This window comes from Nelumbo lutea, chromosome 2, assembly GCF_056320005.1.
Source record: "Nelumbo lutea isolate HS-2025 chromosome 2, American lotus-T2T, whole genome shotgun sequence".
NCBI classification, from domain to species: Eukaryota; Viridiplantae; Streptophyta; class Magnoliopsida; order Proteales; family Nelumbonaceae; genus Nelumbo; species Nelumbo lutea.
In genome coordinates this window covers 109,959,224-109,975,623 of record NC_142685.1, presented here as the reverse complement: position 1 = coordinate 109,975,623, position 16,400 = coordinate 109,959,224, and the positions used below count along the sequence as shown (strand labels likewise).

At 39.4% G+C, this 16,400-nt stretch overlaps 1 protein-coding gene across 4 annotated transcripts in view; it reads left to right on the top strand.

Moving 5' to 3' along the window:
• Positions 1-16,400, top strand: part of LOC148872718 (protein N-terminal asparagine amidohydrolase family protein) — a 44,326-nt gene extending 27,926 nt beyond the window's left edge. For all 4 annotated transcript variants that reach the window (XM_088971794.1, XM_088971797.1, XM_088971796.1 and 1 more), the window contains 3 exons: positions 3,000-3,178; positions 3,375-3,494; positions 16,048-16,400. In XM_088971794.1, coding sequence (XP_088827920.1) covers positions 3,000-3,178; positions 3,375-3,494; positions 16,048-16,153 — 405 coding nt within the window. In that variant the 3' untranslated portion in view covers positions 16,154-16,400. The remainder of the gene's footprint in view (positions 1-2,999; positions 3,179-3,374; positions 3,495-16,047) is intronic.

The window sequence follows — 16,400 nt, the reverse complement described above, 5'->3', positions numbered from 1 at the left end:
ACTATTTCTTCCCTCTTTTGGTGGGTAAAGAAAGGGAAATTGTCAAAAACTCACCATGAGTTTAAAACACTTCTCTTAAACTCACCACAAGTTTTCAAAATGTCTAAAACTCACCCTGTCAGTAAGTTTTTATTTTCCAAAACTCACCTTCCGTTAGTGCACCGTTAATGCTTCGTAACAGAGGTGGCCATGTCAGCATAAATAACAGTTTTCATGACCAAATTACCCTTGAATGGTGAGTTAGAGGAAAAATGGTCTTTTCAGTTTTCAATTTTCTTGTTTTTTTTTGCATTTTTAGTGTTTTGTTATAATTTCCAATGTTTTTTATAACTTCTATAATTTTTGTTTTTTTTTCTACAATTTTTATTTCCTGATTTTGTTTTTCAATTTCTATAGTTTCTATAATTTGAAAATAATTTTTTATTTTGTTGGCAATTTCTATATATTTTTATATTTTTTGTAATTTCTATGTTTTTATGTATTTTATATTTGAAAATATTTTTTTGAATTTTTTCCTTTTTTAATGTCTAAATAATATATTAACAACTGTTAATTTATTTTGTATATATTGTATATTTTTCTATAAAGGTTAAAATGGTAATATATTAACATGTTATTGTCAAGTTAGTGATATGGTGTAGGCATTTTGAAATGTTGTGGTAAGTTTAAGAGAAATGTCGAAAACTCAAGGTGAGTTTTAGACAATTTCCCGTAAAGAAAATATGACTACTAATAAAAGATTCTCCTGTGGAGACTTTCTTGTTGGCACTACGATAATGCATGTATGCCAGATGTTTATATCTTGTTGATGATTCTGTTTACAGTGTTGGGTTAATTTGGTTTCTCAGAGTCAGAGCATATATTTTTTCTTTCCTTCTTTCCTTCTATAAGTGCTCTTAAAATTTAATGTTTTTAAACTTTAGAGAGGACTATTTAAAGCTTTCCAACAATGGAGAATTGACCAATGCTAAGATTGTCTTTTGGATTTTAGGTTCAGTTGAGGTTGACGTTGCCATTCCCATGCATGGGAATACGATTACATATGATATGTATCAATACCATGAGAAAGTTTATCAACTACCTAATATCTCAAGGAAATATCAGATTGAAATTGATATATTTCCACACTAAGGAGATTCAAGAGTATTGTGCAGAGTTTATTAACCTATGGACTGAGTATGATTTGGTACATTTGGGAGAGGATCCTTCAGCCTGTTGTGTGACATTTATGAAGAAACACTTTGATAGAATATTATGTACTTCCTAGTGCATCTGAGGCCTGACTATGAAGTGGTGAGGCCTAACATCCTTTAGCTTTTGAGAGAAGAAACTAGGTTGGCAACTCAGGTTACACTTGATGGGAAGAGAGATCTCAATGTTGATGCTGTCTTTGCAACCAAACCCAAGGGCAAGAAAGATTTTTCTCACATACAAAATGCTATGAATTCAAGGAATTTGGTCATGTGGTTTCACATTGTAAGAGGAAAAAACACTTGTACTTATTGTAAGCAATAAAGACAATATTATCCTTCATCTCCTCTACACTATTCAGGTCCAATTGGATTTGGAGACTCAACAAGTGTAGAGTTGTTGGCAGTCCTACACGACTGAGGTTGGACAAGACTCCCAAATATAGAAATATAATAGTGGAGGAAGATTTCAAAGTAGTAGTGGGATGGCTGAAAAACACTCAAGGAACATGGATATACAGATAGGGGTTAAGGGAACATGATTTTTTTTTTTATCAATAACTGATAAATTCATTAAAAAATTATAAATCAGATAGAATAAAGTACAAGGGGAGAGATAAACACTCTTAACTCTCCCCAGGACAGATATCAATTACAGCAAAGCCCAAAATATACTTTCCCTTCCCACCCCTTGTTTTGCAAGTGTATCTGCAAAAGAACTAGCAGTCCTCTTTCCCACAGTATTCTTATTTTCATGTCCCTGATTGCTAACATGATGGTTACATTCCAATGTGTGCATAGGAATGCAAACAGCACGGCTGATGCCTTAGCTAGGTAGGGAGTAAGTAGGGGTTCATCTCAGGTGTAGATAGCTTTGCTAGTCTACATAGCATCTTTATTGCTGTACTTGTACATATTATTCATGATTTTCAATACATTTTTTATTGTTACTGATAAAAAAGTCTACATCTAATAGTCACATGTAAAGCCTTCTGAAGTAGTATTTGAGAAATTAGATGAATGGATTATGGGCACTAACCAGAGTGTAAGGGCAGAACAGTATTTTTAAGAAGAGGAAAAAGAAAAAGAACAGGGAATAAAGAAAGAAAAAAGGAACATAAGGCAGAAATGATTGATAGATAAAATTATTGTGGCAGGAATGCAGAAGTTATTGTCCTTGAAAAGTTGTGCTTGAAAATGTAATTTTTATCCATGTGAATTGAAGCTCTAAATGATCAATGAGTAAACTTTAATTAGTTAGTCTCCATAAGTTATTCTTCATTACAAGAAATTTACCCAAGCTGTGAAAACAATGGAATGGAATTTTTCCTTAATCAAGTTGGAACAAGGAGAAATCTGGAAATGATTACTCAATAGGTATGTGCCATTTCAAAAGTTAGAGCCTCAGCTCTTCACTTAGATATGCAGATTGAGATCTTCTGCTTCCAAGATGCAGATAAGACAACAATCAAATGGCTTTTCCTACCTCCACTCTAGAACATCCCTGTTTTTTGCAAAGATATCATCTTCCTATTGGTAATTATTGTTTGGCACACAAACTGAGAAGGTTTAACATGTATAATTTAAAATGAAGACAACTATTTTTTTCTGATCTGTTAGAACGAAACAATTGTTGAAAGAACAGGCATCTTAATGCAATCATTTGAGCATTTATGTTTTTCAGGGTTTACATTCTGCAGATCTATCCTTGTAAATATAAGTGCTAGTTTTAAATCATAACATTATCCTGTTTTGAAGAAACATTAATGAGAATGTTAATGTGTATCTTAGTTTCTTTTCACTTCTCAGGTAGAAACTTCCACTGGATCAGTTAAGCCAGCTACTTTTGATAGAAGCTCAAGATGTCCAGATGAAATTGTCCGGAGAATACGAGTGACTGTGTCCTGTGGCGATCCTAGTTGGAATGGGAAATTACTAGAGACTTATGATACTCATATTGACCGATTTCAAATTGCTCCTTGCTCTTGGTAAAATTGTTGTTTTAGACCTTTAATTCTACAATGTAAATCATCCAAAGAAACTTCTTAGGTTTAACAATATACTCCATCGTCATTACTCAATCTTAATCTTGCATTATGTTTCTTCATCCTTCTTTTATGTTTGGTGAATTCTTCATGTTCTCAACCTTTTTGATCCTTTGTTCTCTTACTTCCACTTGTATAGGGTACCTTACTGGAGAAGACATGCCTTTATACTACAGCAACTCTCTGATCCCGAAATTCTCCTCAAATGTTCCACCTCACCTTATGCTGAGGGCCCAGATTTTGTTGATAACGAAAGAAGGTATGAACCATCAAAGAAACATGTTCCATCTTCCAATATTTTGTGGTTAGGTCCTTTAGGAACCTGGAAGGTTTGAGCTGTGTGATAACAGCAAGTAGAAAGCATCTCTCAGGACAGGATCAGAGATGAACTTAAGTGAAGGAACTTAGGAGTAGTTCCAATAGTGATAAAATGAGGGAAAGTAGACTAAGTTGATTGGCATGCAGGGAAGACTAAAGACCATCTATAGCACCAGAAAGAAGTGATATATTACAAATTGAAGGGCCTAGAAGAGATACAGGCAGACCAAAAAGGACATGGCTTGAAGTAGGGGGGAATGATTTAAGGGCCCATATTTAACAATGGATATGGCACTCATAGTTGTCAAGGCGATGCCTAGGCGACAGGGTGCCCTTGGCGGCTCGCCTCGCCCAGTTGACTAGCAGTTTTGTATACTGTCTTATAAAATACTTTTATATTGTTACTTTTTTGAGATTATAATTATAAAATAGACATTATTAAACATAAATATTCATTTTTGTGTTTATAAACTATTTTTTTATTATTTTCTTATTTGTTAGGGTTTAATCAACACAAACATTGCTAACTGCTGTATTGAACCCTCAAAGACTTTAGAATTTGAACCAATAAGTAAGGTAAAAACTTAAAGTTTCGTCTAATCAACACATTTCTTCCTCCACATCTTTTCTTTTCTTTTCTTCTTTTCCTATAACAAAAATAGGGGTTTAGTCTCCGTTTTTTTTTAATTTTCTTTTCTTTCTTCTTTTTCTTCTCATAAATATGTTGATTTTCTAGACATAAACATGAAGTTTATAATTTTCTTATGAAAATTATGGATAGTTATTAAGGAAAGATGGTTATGGAACCTAGGGAACTACCTAGGATATGTATTTTTCACTTAAAAATATCCATCGCCTAGGCGACACCTAGGCGACTAGGCGACAAGGCGCCCTCCTGTCGCCTAGCCTCACCTTGGTGCATTGAAAACTATGATGGCACTAAACAGGATGGTGGAATAGGATTCATGTTGCTGATCCCTAGTAATTGGGACAAGGCTTAGATGATGAAAATATATTTGTATGTAGGTTGGGTGGGAAGAAATGTAAAGGCAATATTTTGAACTTGGAAACTTCCTCAACATAGGTAAAATTTGACCGCTAAGTAACCACTAATGATTGTGTAGGAAGAAAAAACGAGGTTAGAAAACATCACAACAATCATGCTTATATTAGGCATGTCTTGACAGTGTGGCCGGCCAGAAATAAGAGGAAGAGAAGAGAAGAGAAGAAGAAGAGAGAAGGGAGAAGAGAACGGAGTTGTAGGAAACAAAAGCTGATGTGGGGCCTTATACTCTAGTAACCGAGAGGGCATGCAGTTGATGATGTATGTAGCACACAAGACTGCATTCATCCAAAAACGTTTTGGCACATTCATATGAATTAATAAGCCACGAGCTACTTCGAGAAGATGACGGTTCTTTTGTTCAGCAACACCATTTTGTTGGGGTATCCTGGCACAAGAGCTTTGCTGAAGTGACCCACTCGAAGCAAAAAACTCCGTGAGATCACTATGGAAGTATTCCTTCGCATTGTCCGACTAGAAGATATGGATTTCCGTTTGGAACTGAGTGAACACCATGCGTTGAAAGTCTTTCAAAATTTTTGGCACTTCATCTCGAGATTGCATAGGTTAAACCCAGGTGTATATAGAATAATCATCAATCAAGGTAATGAAGTACTTATATCCAACCTCAGTGGGTAGAGTAACAGGGCCCCAAACATCAGAATAAACAATATGAAATGGAAATTCAGATCTTTTATTTCGCAAAGGTAAAGAACTTCTACAATGTTTACTCAATTGACATGTCTGACACTGTAACTGACTCACTGACAAGGACTCAAACAACTTTGGAAACATAACTTTTAATGACTCGAAAGAAAGATGACCTAGACGACTATGCCATAAATAGGCTTGACTCTCACTTGACAAACTCATGGACTTTGTAGCCACAAGGCCAGCTTTATTCTCCAACACGTAGAGACCATCCACCATGCTTCCTCTACCAATCGTCTTCCCCGAGGCCCAATCTTGAAACACACATGAAGACGGAAAAAAAGTGACTGAACAGATCAAGGAGTGAGTTATACTACTAATGGACAACAAATTTATAGGTAATTTCGGAACATGCAGTACATTAGGAAGGGTAAGGCCAAGTGGGAGAGGTATGGTACCTCAGCCAGCTATGGTAGAAAAAGAACCATCAGCTAGTCTCACCTTATCTCTCCCAGAGAGAAGGTTATATGTCTGAAATAAATTTGATTTATCGGTCATGTGGTTTGAGGCTCCGGAGTCAATAACCCAAGGAGAATCAGTGGTATGAGATGACACATGGAAGGCAGTGGCAGCATTACCTGATGTAGACGCAAAAGAGGTAGAGGGAGTAGGACCAGAATCTATCTGGCGAAGAGTCCTACCATACAATTCCAAATGTTCACGAAATGAGTTGATAATTTCTTCCTTAGGGTCAGAACTGGGATGCCTCTCCTGAGTTACCAAAGGACTAGTCTCTGTCGACGCCATATTAGTTGAGTTATACTTCTTCTAATTCTGTTGGCTTGGTTTCTTGCCCTGATTAGGTGTTGACTTCTTACCCAAATCCTATGCCCATTTAGGTTTTCCATGGAGATCCCATCATGTATCTCTCATGTGTCGTGTCTTCTGGCAATGAGTGCACCAAAGTTTACTCTTATCATCTGTTTTTTTCTGAGCCACCTTTTTTAAAAAGACCTCCGACATTTGTATCTGGATTTCCCCGGACAGCTAGGGCAACTGACTCCCCTTCTACACAATTCATCACACTTCTTCTACTCTCTTCTGACTGCACTAAGGCATACACCTCCTGAACTGATGGCAAGTCATTACTACCCAAGATCTGCACCCTGATGGACTCATATGAAGGATTCAGCCCTAGGAGAAAGGCAAAGACCCGTTGTTGAGATACAAGTGACTTGTACGCCTTTGCATCTTCATCACACTTCCAATTCACATTCTGATAGTGATCAAGTTCTTTCCATATCGATGTCAAATCAGAATGGTACATCGAGAGACTCCTCTCCCCCTGCTTGCAAGTAGAAGATTCAACTTGCAGTTGATATATCTTGGCATAGTGTCTCTGCTCTAAATAGGTGGACTTCGCTTGTTCTCATATCTCATAAGCAGTTTCAGCCCACATAAAAGTCTTCCTTACCTGTGGCAGCATGGAAACCAAGAGCCAAGACATCACCATACTATTCTCTTGGTTCCACCTATCATATTCAACACTTCCGTACTTCAGTTCCTTCACTCTCCCATTGATGTATCCTATTTTCCCCCTAACAGTGATATAGAGTTTTATTCCCCTAGACCACTCAAGGTAGTTTAGACCATCAAAGGGAATAACAGCCATGGGGAAACTCATATCCATTCCTCCACTCACTCTGTTGAGTGGGCTGATTTATGTTGGCCGATTTATGTTTAGATTGTTTTCTTTTAAATTAAGAAGTTGTTGGGCCTTGGGCCCATTAGTCTTTTATTTTTAAAAGAATTGTAAGTACTTAGTTGAGTTGCCGCCCTACTAGGGGCATTTTTGTAATATCCCATATTTAAGTTAATAATAAATAGAATGAGGGGTTGGTGGCTAGGGTTATGTATCACTATCCTAGTCGACCTTCTCCTTTTCTTCCCTTTCCTCTGTCTATTGCTGAAACCGCCCACTTTCTCCTCTTGCTTTCACAAGAAGCTTGGCCGAATCAGCACCTAAGGCTTTCTACTTGGGATCAGAGCAGGTTGAAGGTTCTTGAAGAGATTCACTTCTGCAGCCCTAGATCGACCGACTGCATGGAGATTTAAGAGGCTGATCGAAGCTCTTAGGTAAGCCCAGTTTTTGGATTTTCTTGATGGATCTGTATGCCCTGTAGCTGGTCTAGGGTTTCTCATCAGAATCAGGAAAAACTGGAGAAAGGGGAAGAGTCCTGATTTTATTGGACTCTTCAATTTTGACCTAGGTAGTAGCGCCCTAATTTTTTAGGGTTCTTCTAGGTTTTTTGTAAGGGGCGATTCAAGTTCCATGTGGTTTGGAGGCTTCTAGAGAGGGCGGTTGCTTTTTCTCTCTCTTCTCCCATCCCATCGAAAAGGAATCTTTCGTGGGAAGAAAGTCCAGGACACCAAAGGAGTGTAGTTGGTTCCAGAAGGTATTCTGTTTGTTCTTGCTGCATTTTTTGGTTGTTTTCTGTACCTCTTTTGAGACACATGGAGGGACACAAAGTTGAATATAAGCCCGGGAATGAAATGAGACCAGTGGGAGGAGGTGCTGGAGACCCCTTCGGAGCTGGAACCATTACTATAGTTAGGTTGGATGGTACAAACTACTTGGAGTGGTCCCAATCTGCAAAGATGGCCATTGGGGCTCGTGGAAAATTGGGGTATATTACTGGTGAAGAGGTGAAACCCGAAATTGGCAACTCCCGGTGGGTGCAGGAAAATTATATGGTAATGACATGGTTGTGTAATAATATGTTGCCACATATAAGTAAATTTTTTTTATGGGCAAACACTGCTAAGAAGATATGGGATGGGGTTGCAGAAACCTATTCACAAAGGGAGAATGTTGCTAGGGCTTATCAACTGAGAAATCAAATTATTGCCACAAGGCAGGGAGATAGATTTGTTGCAGCCTATTTTTCAGTCCTTAAGACCCTGTGGCAGGAGATCGACCATCTAGAGACCTTTGCTTGGGAAACCACCAAGGATGCAGCTACCTATCAAAAACATTTAGAGAAGTATAGGGTGTTCGAATTCCTTGCTAGCCTTAACCCTGAGTATGACATTGCACGACAACATCTTCTTTCTAGGGACAATGTCACTCTCTCCCAAGCATATGCCTTTGTGTCGGGAGAGGAGTGCAGGGGGGATGTAATGATGAAAAATCTCAGGTTTGATCAGTCTACTATGGTAAGTGTTATGAAATCTAAACAGAATGGCAATGAAAACAAAATGGAAGACAAAAGGGACTTGGTCTGTGACTACTGTAAGAATCCTAAGCATACAAGAGACACTTGTTGGAAGCTTCACCCACATCTTGTGCCGACCAGATTGAAGAATAAGAAAGGAAATGCGCACATGGCAATTACCAATGATACTCCGGCCCCCCTACTACAACTGCTTTGGAGTCCGTTGCAGCTGCTGCAGTAAGGGCCGAGCTTGAGAGGTTTGGATTACTTCTGAATCAGAGGGATATAGCTAGTTCCAGTTCAGCTGTAAGCGGACAACAAGGTACAAGTAGCACAGGTGGAGCTCACTCTACCTCCTTTGCCCACACAGGTAGTTCACATGTCACTGCAAACTATGTTTCTACTTCAGGTAAGGAGATATCTCCTTGGATTATAGACTCTGGAGCCTCAGAGCATATGACCCATTGCTCCACTATTTTCTCTTCTTATCAGCTCTGTTCTGGCAGAGATAGGGTCTCCACAGCTGATGGATCCCATGTTCCTATTGCTGGGAAGGGATCTGTCAAGATCAATGATTCTATTTGCTTACCCTCTGTCCTCCATGTTCCTACATTGAGCACTAATTTGTTATCTGTTAGTAGTTTGACTAAGAATCTGAACTGCTCAGTAATTTTTTCTCCTGGACGCTGTATTTTGCAGGATCTGAATTCAAAGAGGACGATTGGGAGTGGTCGTGAAGTGAATGGAATCTACCTCCTGGATGCTCTCCCTCTTCACCAAAGCCATCATGTTTTTAGAGATAGTGAGTCAAAATCTGTGGGTCAGATTATGCTTTGACACAACCGTCTGGGTCATTTATCCTTTTCTTCTTTGAGTTGTTTGTTTCCAAAACTGTTTAAGTCTGTGAGTCTGTCAAGTTTGAAGTGTGAGGGTTGTGAACTTGGAAAACATTGTAGACACTCTTTTAAACCTAGTAATAAATGATGTTCTTCTCCCTTTGATGTTATTCATTCAGATGTGTGGGGCCCTTATCATGTTCCCTCTATGGGCGGCTATCACTATTTTCTCCTGTTTGTGGATGATTTCTCTTGATATTCCTGGATTTACCTGATGAAATCACGCGATGAAGTACCATCCTTGGTGAAGCAATTCCACCAGATGGTACTAACACAATTTGGGACAAGAATAAAGATGTTCAGATCTGACAATGCTAGGGAATATTTTGAGAGACATCTTGCCTCATATCTGGTGGAGTATGGTGTTGTCCATCAGAGCAGTTGCTCCTATAGTCCACAGCAGAATGGTGTTGCAGAGAGGAAGAACAGACACATCGTTGAGACGGCAAGAAGCATGATGATCACAGCCACAGTTCCGGTTCGTTTTTGGGATGATGCAGCTCTCACGTTAGTATATCTGATTAACAGAGTGCCCTCTTTTTCCTCAGGGGGAGATGTTTCATATTCCTCTAAGGGTGTTTGGATGTGTCTGCTTTGCACATATTCTTGGCCCTTTCCGTTCGAAGCTTGATCCCAAGGCAAAGAAGTGTGTTTTCCTTGGATATGCAGAGAATCAGAAAGGGTACCGCTGCTATGGTCCAGTCTCTAGGAACCGGTATGTTACTATGGATCTTACTTTTTTTGAATCTACCTACTTCTTCTCAAAGGATCCTTCTTAGGGGGAGTGTTTTGGGGAAGTAAGTCAGCAGTCTATCCCTCTCCCAGTTCCAGTTCCCGCGTCTACTCCTATGCTTGACTACCACCCGATGTCACCCACCTTGCCGCCTCCTTTGCGTTCCATTTCACAGCACTACTCATGGCAGAGACTCCATAAGGCAGTTGATTCCACTACAGTAGAACTCACACCACCTCTTGTCGATCCCTTGGAGACTCCAGATTCGACTGATACGGATTCAAGTATTCCTCTTGATCCCACTATTTCAGTTCCCATTGTTCCTACTGACACTGTTACAGATAACCTTGATCTCTCTATTGCTCTTAGAAAAGGGAAGAGAAAGTGCACTGCTCATTGTATCTCATAGTACTTATCCTATAGTGGACTTTCTCCTTCCTACCGTGCTTTTCTCTCTTCTCTTGATTCAGTGTCTATACCCAAGGGTGTTAGTGAGTCTTTCTCCAAACCTGAGTGGAAGATAGCTATGCAGGAAGAGATGGAGGCTTTGATTAAGAATCAGACATAGGAGATTGTTGACCTACCAGAAGGCAAGGAGACAGTTGGATGCAGATGGGTTTACACAGTAAAGTATAAGGCAGATGGAAGTATAGAGAGGTACAAGGCAAGACTTGTTGCAAAAGGGTACACACAGACCTATGGCATTGATTATCTAGAGACATTTGCGCCAGTTGCAAAGATGACCTATGTTCGGATACTCCTTTCTCTTGCTGCCTCATACTCTTGGCCTTTGTTTCAACTAGATGTAAATAATGCTTTCCTAAATGGGGATCTGCAAGAAGAGGTGTCTATGGATCTTCCAGCTGGTTTTTATGATAATGTTGAAAAGGGAAAGGTATGCAAGCTGAAGAAGTCACTATATGGCTTGAAGCAATCTCCCAGAGCATGGTTTGACAGATTCAAAAAGGCCCTAATTGTTTTTGGCTACACTACTCAATCTGATCACACTTTGTTTGTGAAGTGCAGGGGATCTTTGGTGTCAATCCTAATTGTTTATGTGGATGACATTGTTGTCACTAGGAATGATCTGAGTGAGATTGATAGTCTGAAGAGGAACCTGCATAAGGAATTTGAGATTAAGGATCTTGGAGAACTAAGATACTTCTTAGGCATTGAAGTTGCAAGATCGAAACATGGAATTTTTATCTCTCAAAGGAAGTATGTCTTGGACCTTCTCCAAGAGACAGGGAAGCTTGGAACAAAGGCAACTAGCACCCCCATTGATCAGAACCATAGAATCAATGCATCAGAAGGTGAACCAGTGAAGGACCTTGGGAGATACCAAAGACTTGTGGGTCGGCTACTATACTTGTGTATGACGAGACCGGACATCTCCTATGCAGTAAGTGTAGTGAGTCAATACATGCATGCTCCACGAGATCAGCACTGGAAGGCAGTTGACAGGATCCTTGCATATTTGAAGGGACATTCAGGCAGAGGCACATTGTTTACTGATCATGGACAATGAAGCTAGAGACCTATACAGATGCGGATTGGACATGATGCCTTGATGACAGAAGATCAACTTCAGGAGTGTGCACCTTAGTTGGGCGTAACCTAATCTCATGGAAGAGTAAAAAACATACAGTTGTGGCAAGATCAAGTGCAGAAGCGGAATATAAGGGCCATGGCACATGGAGTTTCAGAACTTCTCTGGATCCGTTCTCTGTTAGAAGAAATCGGTGTACAGGCAGAAGAACCTATGATGCTATACTGCGATAACTAGGCAGCAATCAATATTGCCCATGATCCAATCCAGCATGACCGAACTAAGCACATTGAAGTAGATAGACATTTTATCAGAGAAAGGGTAACTTCTGAAGAAGTTTGTCTTCCATACATTTCTTTTGATCTGCAACTTGCTGATGTTCTCACAAAAGGTGTTGCGAAGAATAAGCTGGAACATGATCTACGCAAGTTGGGAATGTGTGACATCTATTCCCAATTTGAGGGGGAGTGTTGAGTGGGTTGATTTATGTTGGGCCGATTTATGTTTAGTTTGTTTTCTTTTAAATTAAGAAGTTGTTGGGCCTTGGGCCCAATAGTCTTTTATTTTTAAAAGAATTGTAAGTACTTAGTTGAGTTGCCGCCCTACTAGGGGCATCTTTGTAATATCCCATATTTAAGTTAATTATAAATAGAATGAGGGGCTGGCGGCTAGGGTTATGTATCACTATCCTAGTCGACCTTCTTCTCCTTTTCTTCCCTTTCCTCTGTCTATTGCTGAAACCCCCAACTTTATCCTCTTCCTTTCACAAGAAGCTTGGCCGAATCAGCACATAAGGCTTTTTACTCACTCCATTGTGGTTCCCTGAAATCTCTGAAGTAGCAGAATTCTCAGACGACATGGTCAAAACAGACAATCAGTCCCAAATACCGGACTTAGGACCCCTCCTTAATCCACAAAAAAATGCTCCACTCAGTCCACAGCCACACACTTGGTTTTGAAAACAGTCTGAGTACAAGCAGTACCAATTTCAGGACAAACAAAGGCAATATTCGGCAGATTTCAGACCCGTACGGTTTAACAGTCCCAACCTACTAGCCTTCCAGAATGTCTAAGAACATTAATCAGCAGGAGAGATCCTTAACACTTATAATCAAGCCAAATAATTGAGATAACAGGTCATCCTTGACCTACAGTCGCCTTAACACAGGAACAGGATCGCACGATCCCAAAAAAACAGAGGTATAAAGATCTGACAGCATTCAGCAGCCCAGATTCATTTGGTTTTTTCACTTGGTACACGACCAAGGAGGGTAAGGAAGAGAAAAAGGAAGGACTGTATCAGTTGTAGATCTGTTTTCCTCAGTCCAGATTCAGATCTCTGTTCCGCCCAGATTCAGCAAGTTGGAAGAGTGAAGTCTGTTCGATCTGTTCGATCAGTGAAGTTTGTTCGATCTGTTCTCTCAGTCAGTATTCCTGCTCTGATACCATCTTGACAGTGTGGCCAGCCAGAAATAAGAGGAAGAGAAGAGAAGAGAAGAAGAAGAGAGAAGGGAGAAGAGAAGAGAAGGGATTGGCAATGTAACAGTACTGGCGGCGCCAGCTTTTATTATAATATATATAGGGTGGCAGAAATAAAAAGGGAAAAGACCCTTGTGCCCCTGCTATAAGTGAGTACAATAACAGACATAACTGGACTATTAGGATCTAGTGGTTTAATCCTGGAGATAGTATCACTGGGTTGGGAGATGATCTGACAAAGTTCTGGGTTCCACTGAACTACAAGGTTAATGATCCGACTGCCAGGTTTTAAAATATTGGCTTGGTGTTTGGTGGATCTTGGCTCAACAGGATTTAGATGAACGCAACAGTATAATTTCAACAGGATTTAGATGAATTCAAACAGTAGAATTGGCAACTTTCAAAATGTCATATTTCAATATGGCAGACCTCATCTATCCAGGACTGCTATGAGATTGGTGGATGTGCATCCTTTATGCACCTCTTACTCCAGCATATATGAGATTGCTGAGAATAAACACACAACTATCCAGGACTACTATTAGATTATTAGGGGCTAGATTACTTGGAAGCGTCGTTTCAGAAAGAATATCTTTGATTGGGAGGCTGAGGAGCCATTTACATTACTAGAAATGCTAAGCCTGCAGGTTCTCAACCCAGAAAGGAAGGACAGAATGTGGTAGCTTGGTAGTAGCGATGGTATTTTTACAGTGAACATTTTAGAGATCTCTGATGGATTCAGTGGATCCTGACTCCCGAGGTGCATCAGAAGTGGATTTGAAGGGCTGGGGTTCCATTTAAGGTGGTCTTTTTTTGCTTTGACTGCTATCAAAGATAGGATCATCACCATAAATCACCTGCTGTTGAGAGGAATAGCTTTGGAGAATTCCTGTCAGCTGTGAGGGAGTGCAGGTGAAAGTGTAGAGCATTTGCTAATACACCGCCCATTCTCTTATAACATTTGGGCTCACTTTGTGAAGTTGTTTGGTACCCAATGGGTAACACCAAGGGATGTGGCTGGTTTGTTTTGTGGATGGCCTTTGAAATGTTTCAGCAAAAGAAGCATTCTTTGGTCTTTGGTGTCCTTTTCCTTGTATTTGTCTGTAAGAATCCATAGGATCTTTGAGAATATGGTTTCTCCTATTGAACTAGTGGTGGGGAATGTGGAGAGGACCATAATCCGATGGGCAAGCTTGAAGAGTGATTTTGTGGGGACGAAGCTTCTTCATTTGTCCAGTGCATAGAATCTGATTATTAACTCAAATGATGCTGGGATGGCTCTTTGTAAGTTTGTACGTGACTCATTCTCACTGTAGGCGCTCCTCTATGGCTCTACTTGAGCTCTATACAGCTCTTTTTCGTGGTGAACTCATCTTTTCTTTTTTTGGTTGCCAATGATATAATGTAAATGCATAGGCACAGGCACACACAATCTTTATAATTTTCATTAGCATTTGTGAAAGAAGGAACTTATGTTTTAACAAGTAATACTATCTTATTCCAACCATTTGGCGTTGGGTATGTGACTGGTTCTGTCATTCTATTCATTAATATAAAAATAGAAAAGATTTTTTTTTTGCACCTTGAATAATAGAATACTCTATCCATGCTATGATTTTTTGTCCTATATTCCTTTATTATCAATAATTAATAGCTTCTTTGTGAACATGCAAAATCCACAAGAATTGAAAAATTACTAATTACTTGCTTCATTTCTTATTTTTTACACGTCTCACTTTATCTTGGGTTTTGCAAGTGTAAACATTGATTTGTTTATAAATTCTCTTTGTATACTGGTGGATTTAGGAAACTTATCTGCCAATGTGTGGATTTGTAGAACATTTTCCATTTAGGGCAAGGTTCAAAGTATTGATACGTATTGGCCGATACGTATCGTTCTGGGACCCCTTCGATACGCCCCTACAGTGGCTGTACCAGAGGTCTGACTGGTTCAGGGGGTAGAGGAGACCTAAACTGGCCCCCTGAACCGGTTGCGGAAAAAAAAAGGCCTGAAAAACTGTATCGATTTGCCCGATATGCCCATACCGGTGTATCGGGCGTATCGATATTTTGAACCTTGATTTAGGGAAAATTTTCATGGGCTGCCTGCTTTCAAAGCTTCTTCCCACATATTGCCTCAAAGTTTGAAGATGGCTTTGAACATCTTTCTTTTCGAAACATTCAGTAGATTGCAGGTTTCCTTGCCTTATGAATATGTATAGGATGTTTGGTTAGTGCAACTTGGTATAGTGTGCAATGGCATTACTCCCCATAATGCCATTGACTTGGCTTGTCAACTTGGTATAGTATTTGGTTATACAGTTTTATAGTCAATCACAATAATGTCATAATTATCGGATAATTATCGGACTTGTAATGGCTATATTTTATTTTTACAAGTGCCAACTCCCTGACTCAAACCCATGTTCTCATGCTTGTCTCTGAAAGTGTTCATTGATCAAGTAAGATTCTACTGATTTTCTAATATAGATTTCTGGTGATCCAAGGTCTTCAATCCTAGGGATCTGGTTCTGTTTAGCAAGCCTTTCAATTTGCAAGGAGTTTCTACGTTTTAACCATATTTTATTCTTAATCGTTGGCCCCAGCTGCAAAATGATGATGTAGTTCTGGAACATGGTATGGTAGGGGGTGTGCAATGGCATTACTCCCCAGTCTCATTTTTAAATGATAGAGTATGGAGTTGAATTGAAGGTGGTTAGGAATTTTTTATATAGGTGAAGCCATGAAGGTGGTTAGGTTCAGTTGAAATTGAAAAAGAAAGATGCTGAAAGCCATTTTCAAACTTTAGGGCAGCATGTGGGGAAAACCTTGAAATTAGACATTTTCTGGTAATTTCCCTTCCATTTGATAGGCAACTTGATTGGATCTCCCAATTCTTTTTATTCAGGGTGTTTGACTATTTGATTCAACATCCAAACTGGAAAGACACCTTTCCTATGAGAAAGCCACGCATCTTTCAGAGGTCTGCTGATGGAGGCTGGATAAAGTGCTAATATAAGAAGGATCTTCATGTAAGCTACATGCTGAAGTTCATATATATTACCTCTACCTTTAAATTCCCATATTATTATTTATGTTACCTTCTACTTGTATGTTGTTATAGAGACAAAAGTTCTCAATAAAATTGTATAGGTATTCTTTAATAGCACAATACAGTTGCTTTGTTGTACACAACATGCACTGTAATAGATTTGCCGCAAAAAGGTTTATAATATGTTGATTCAGAAGGGTTGAGATTTA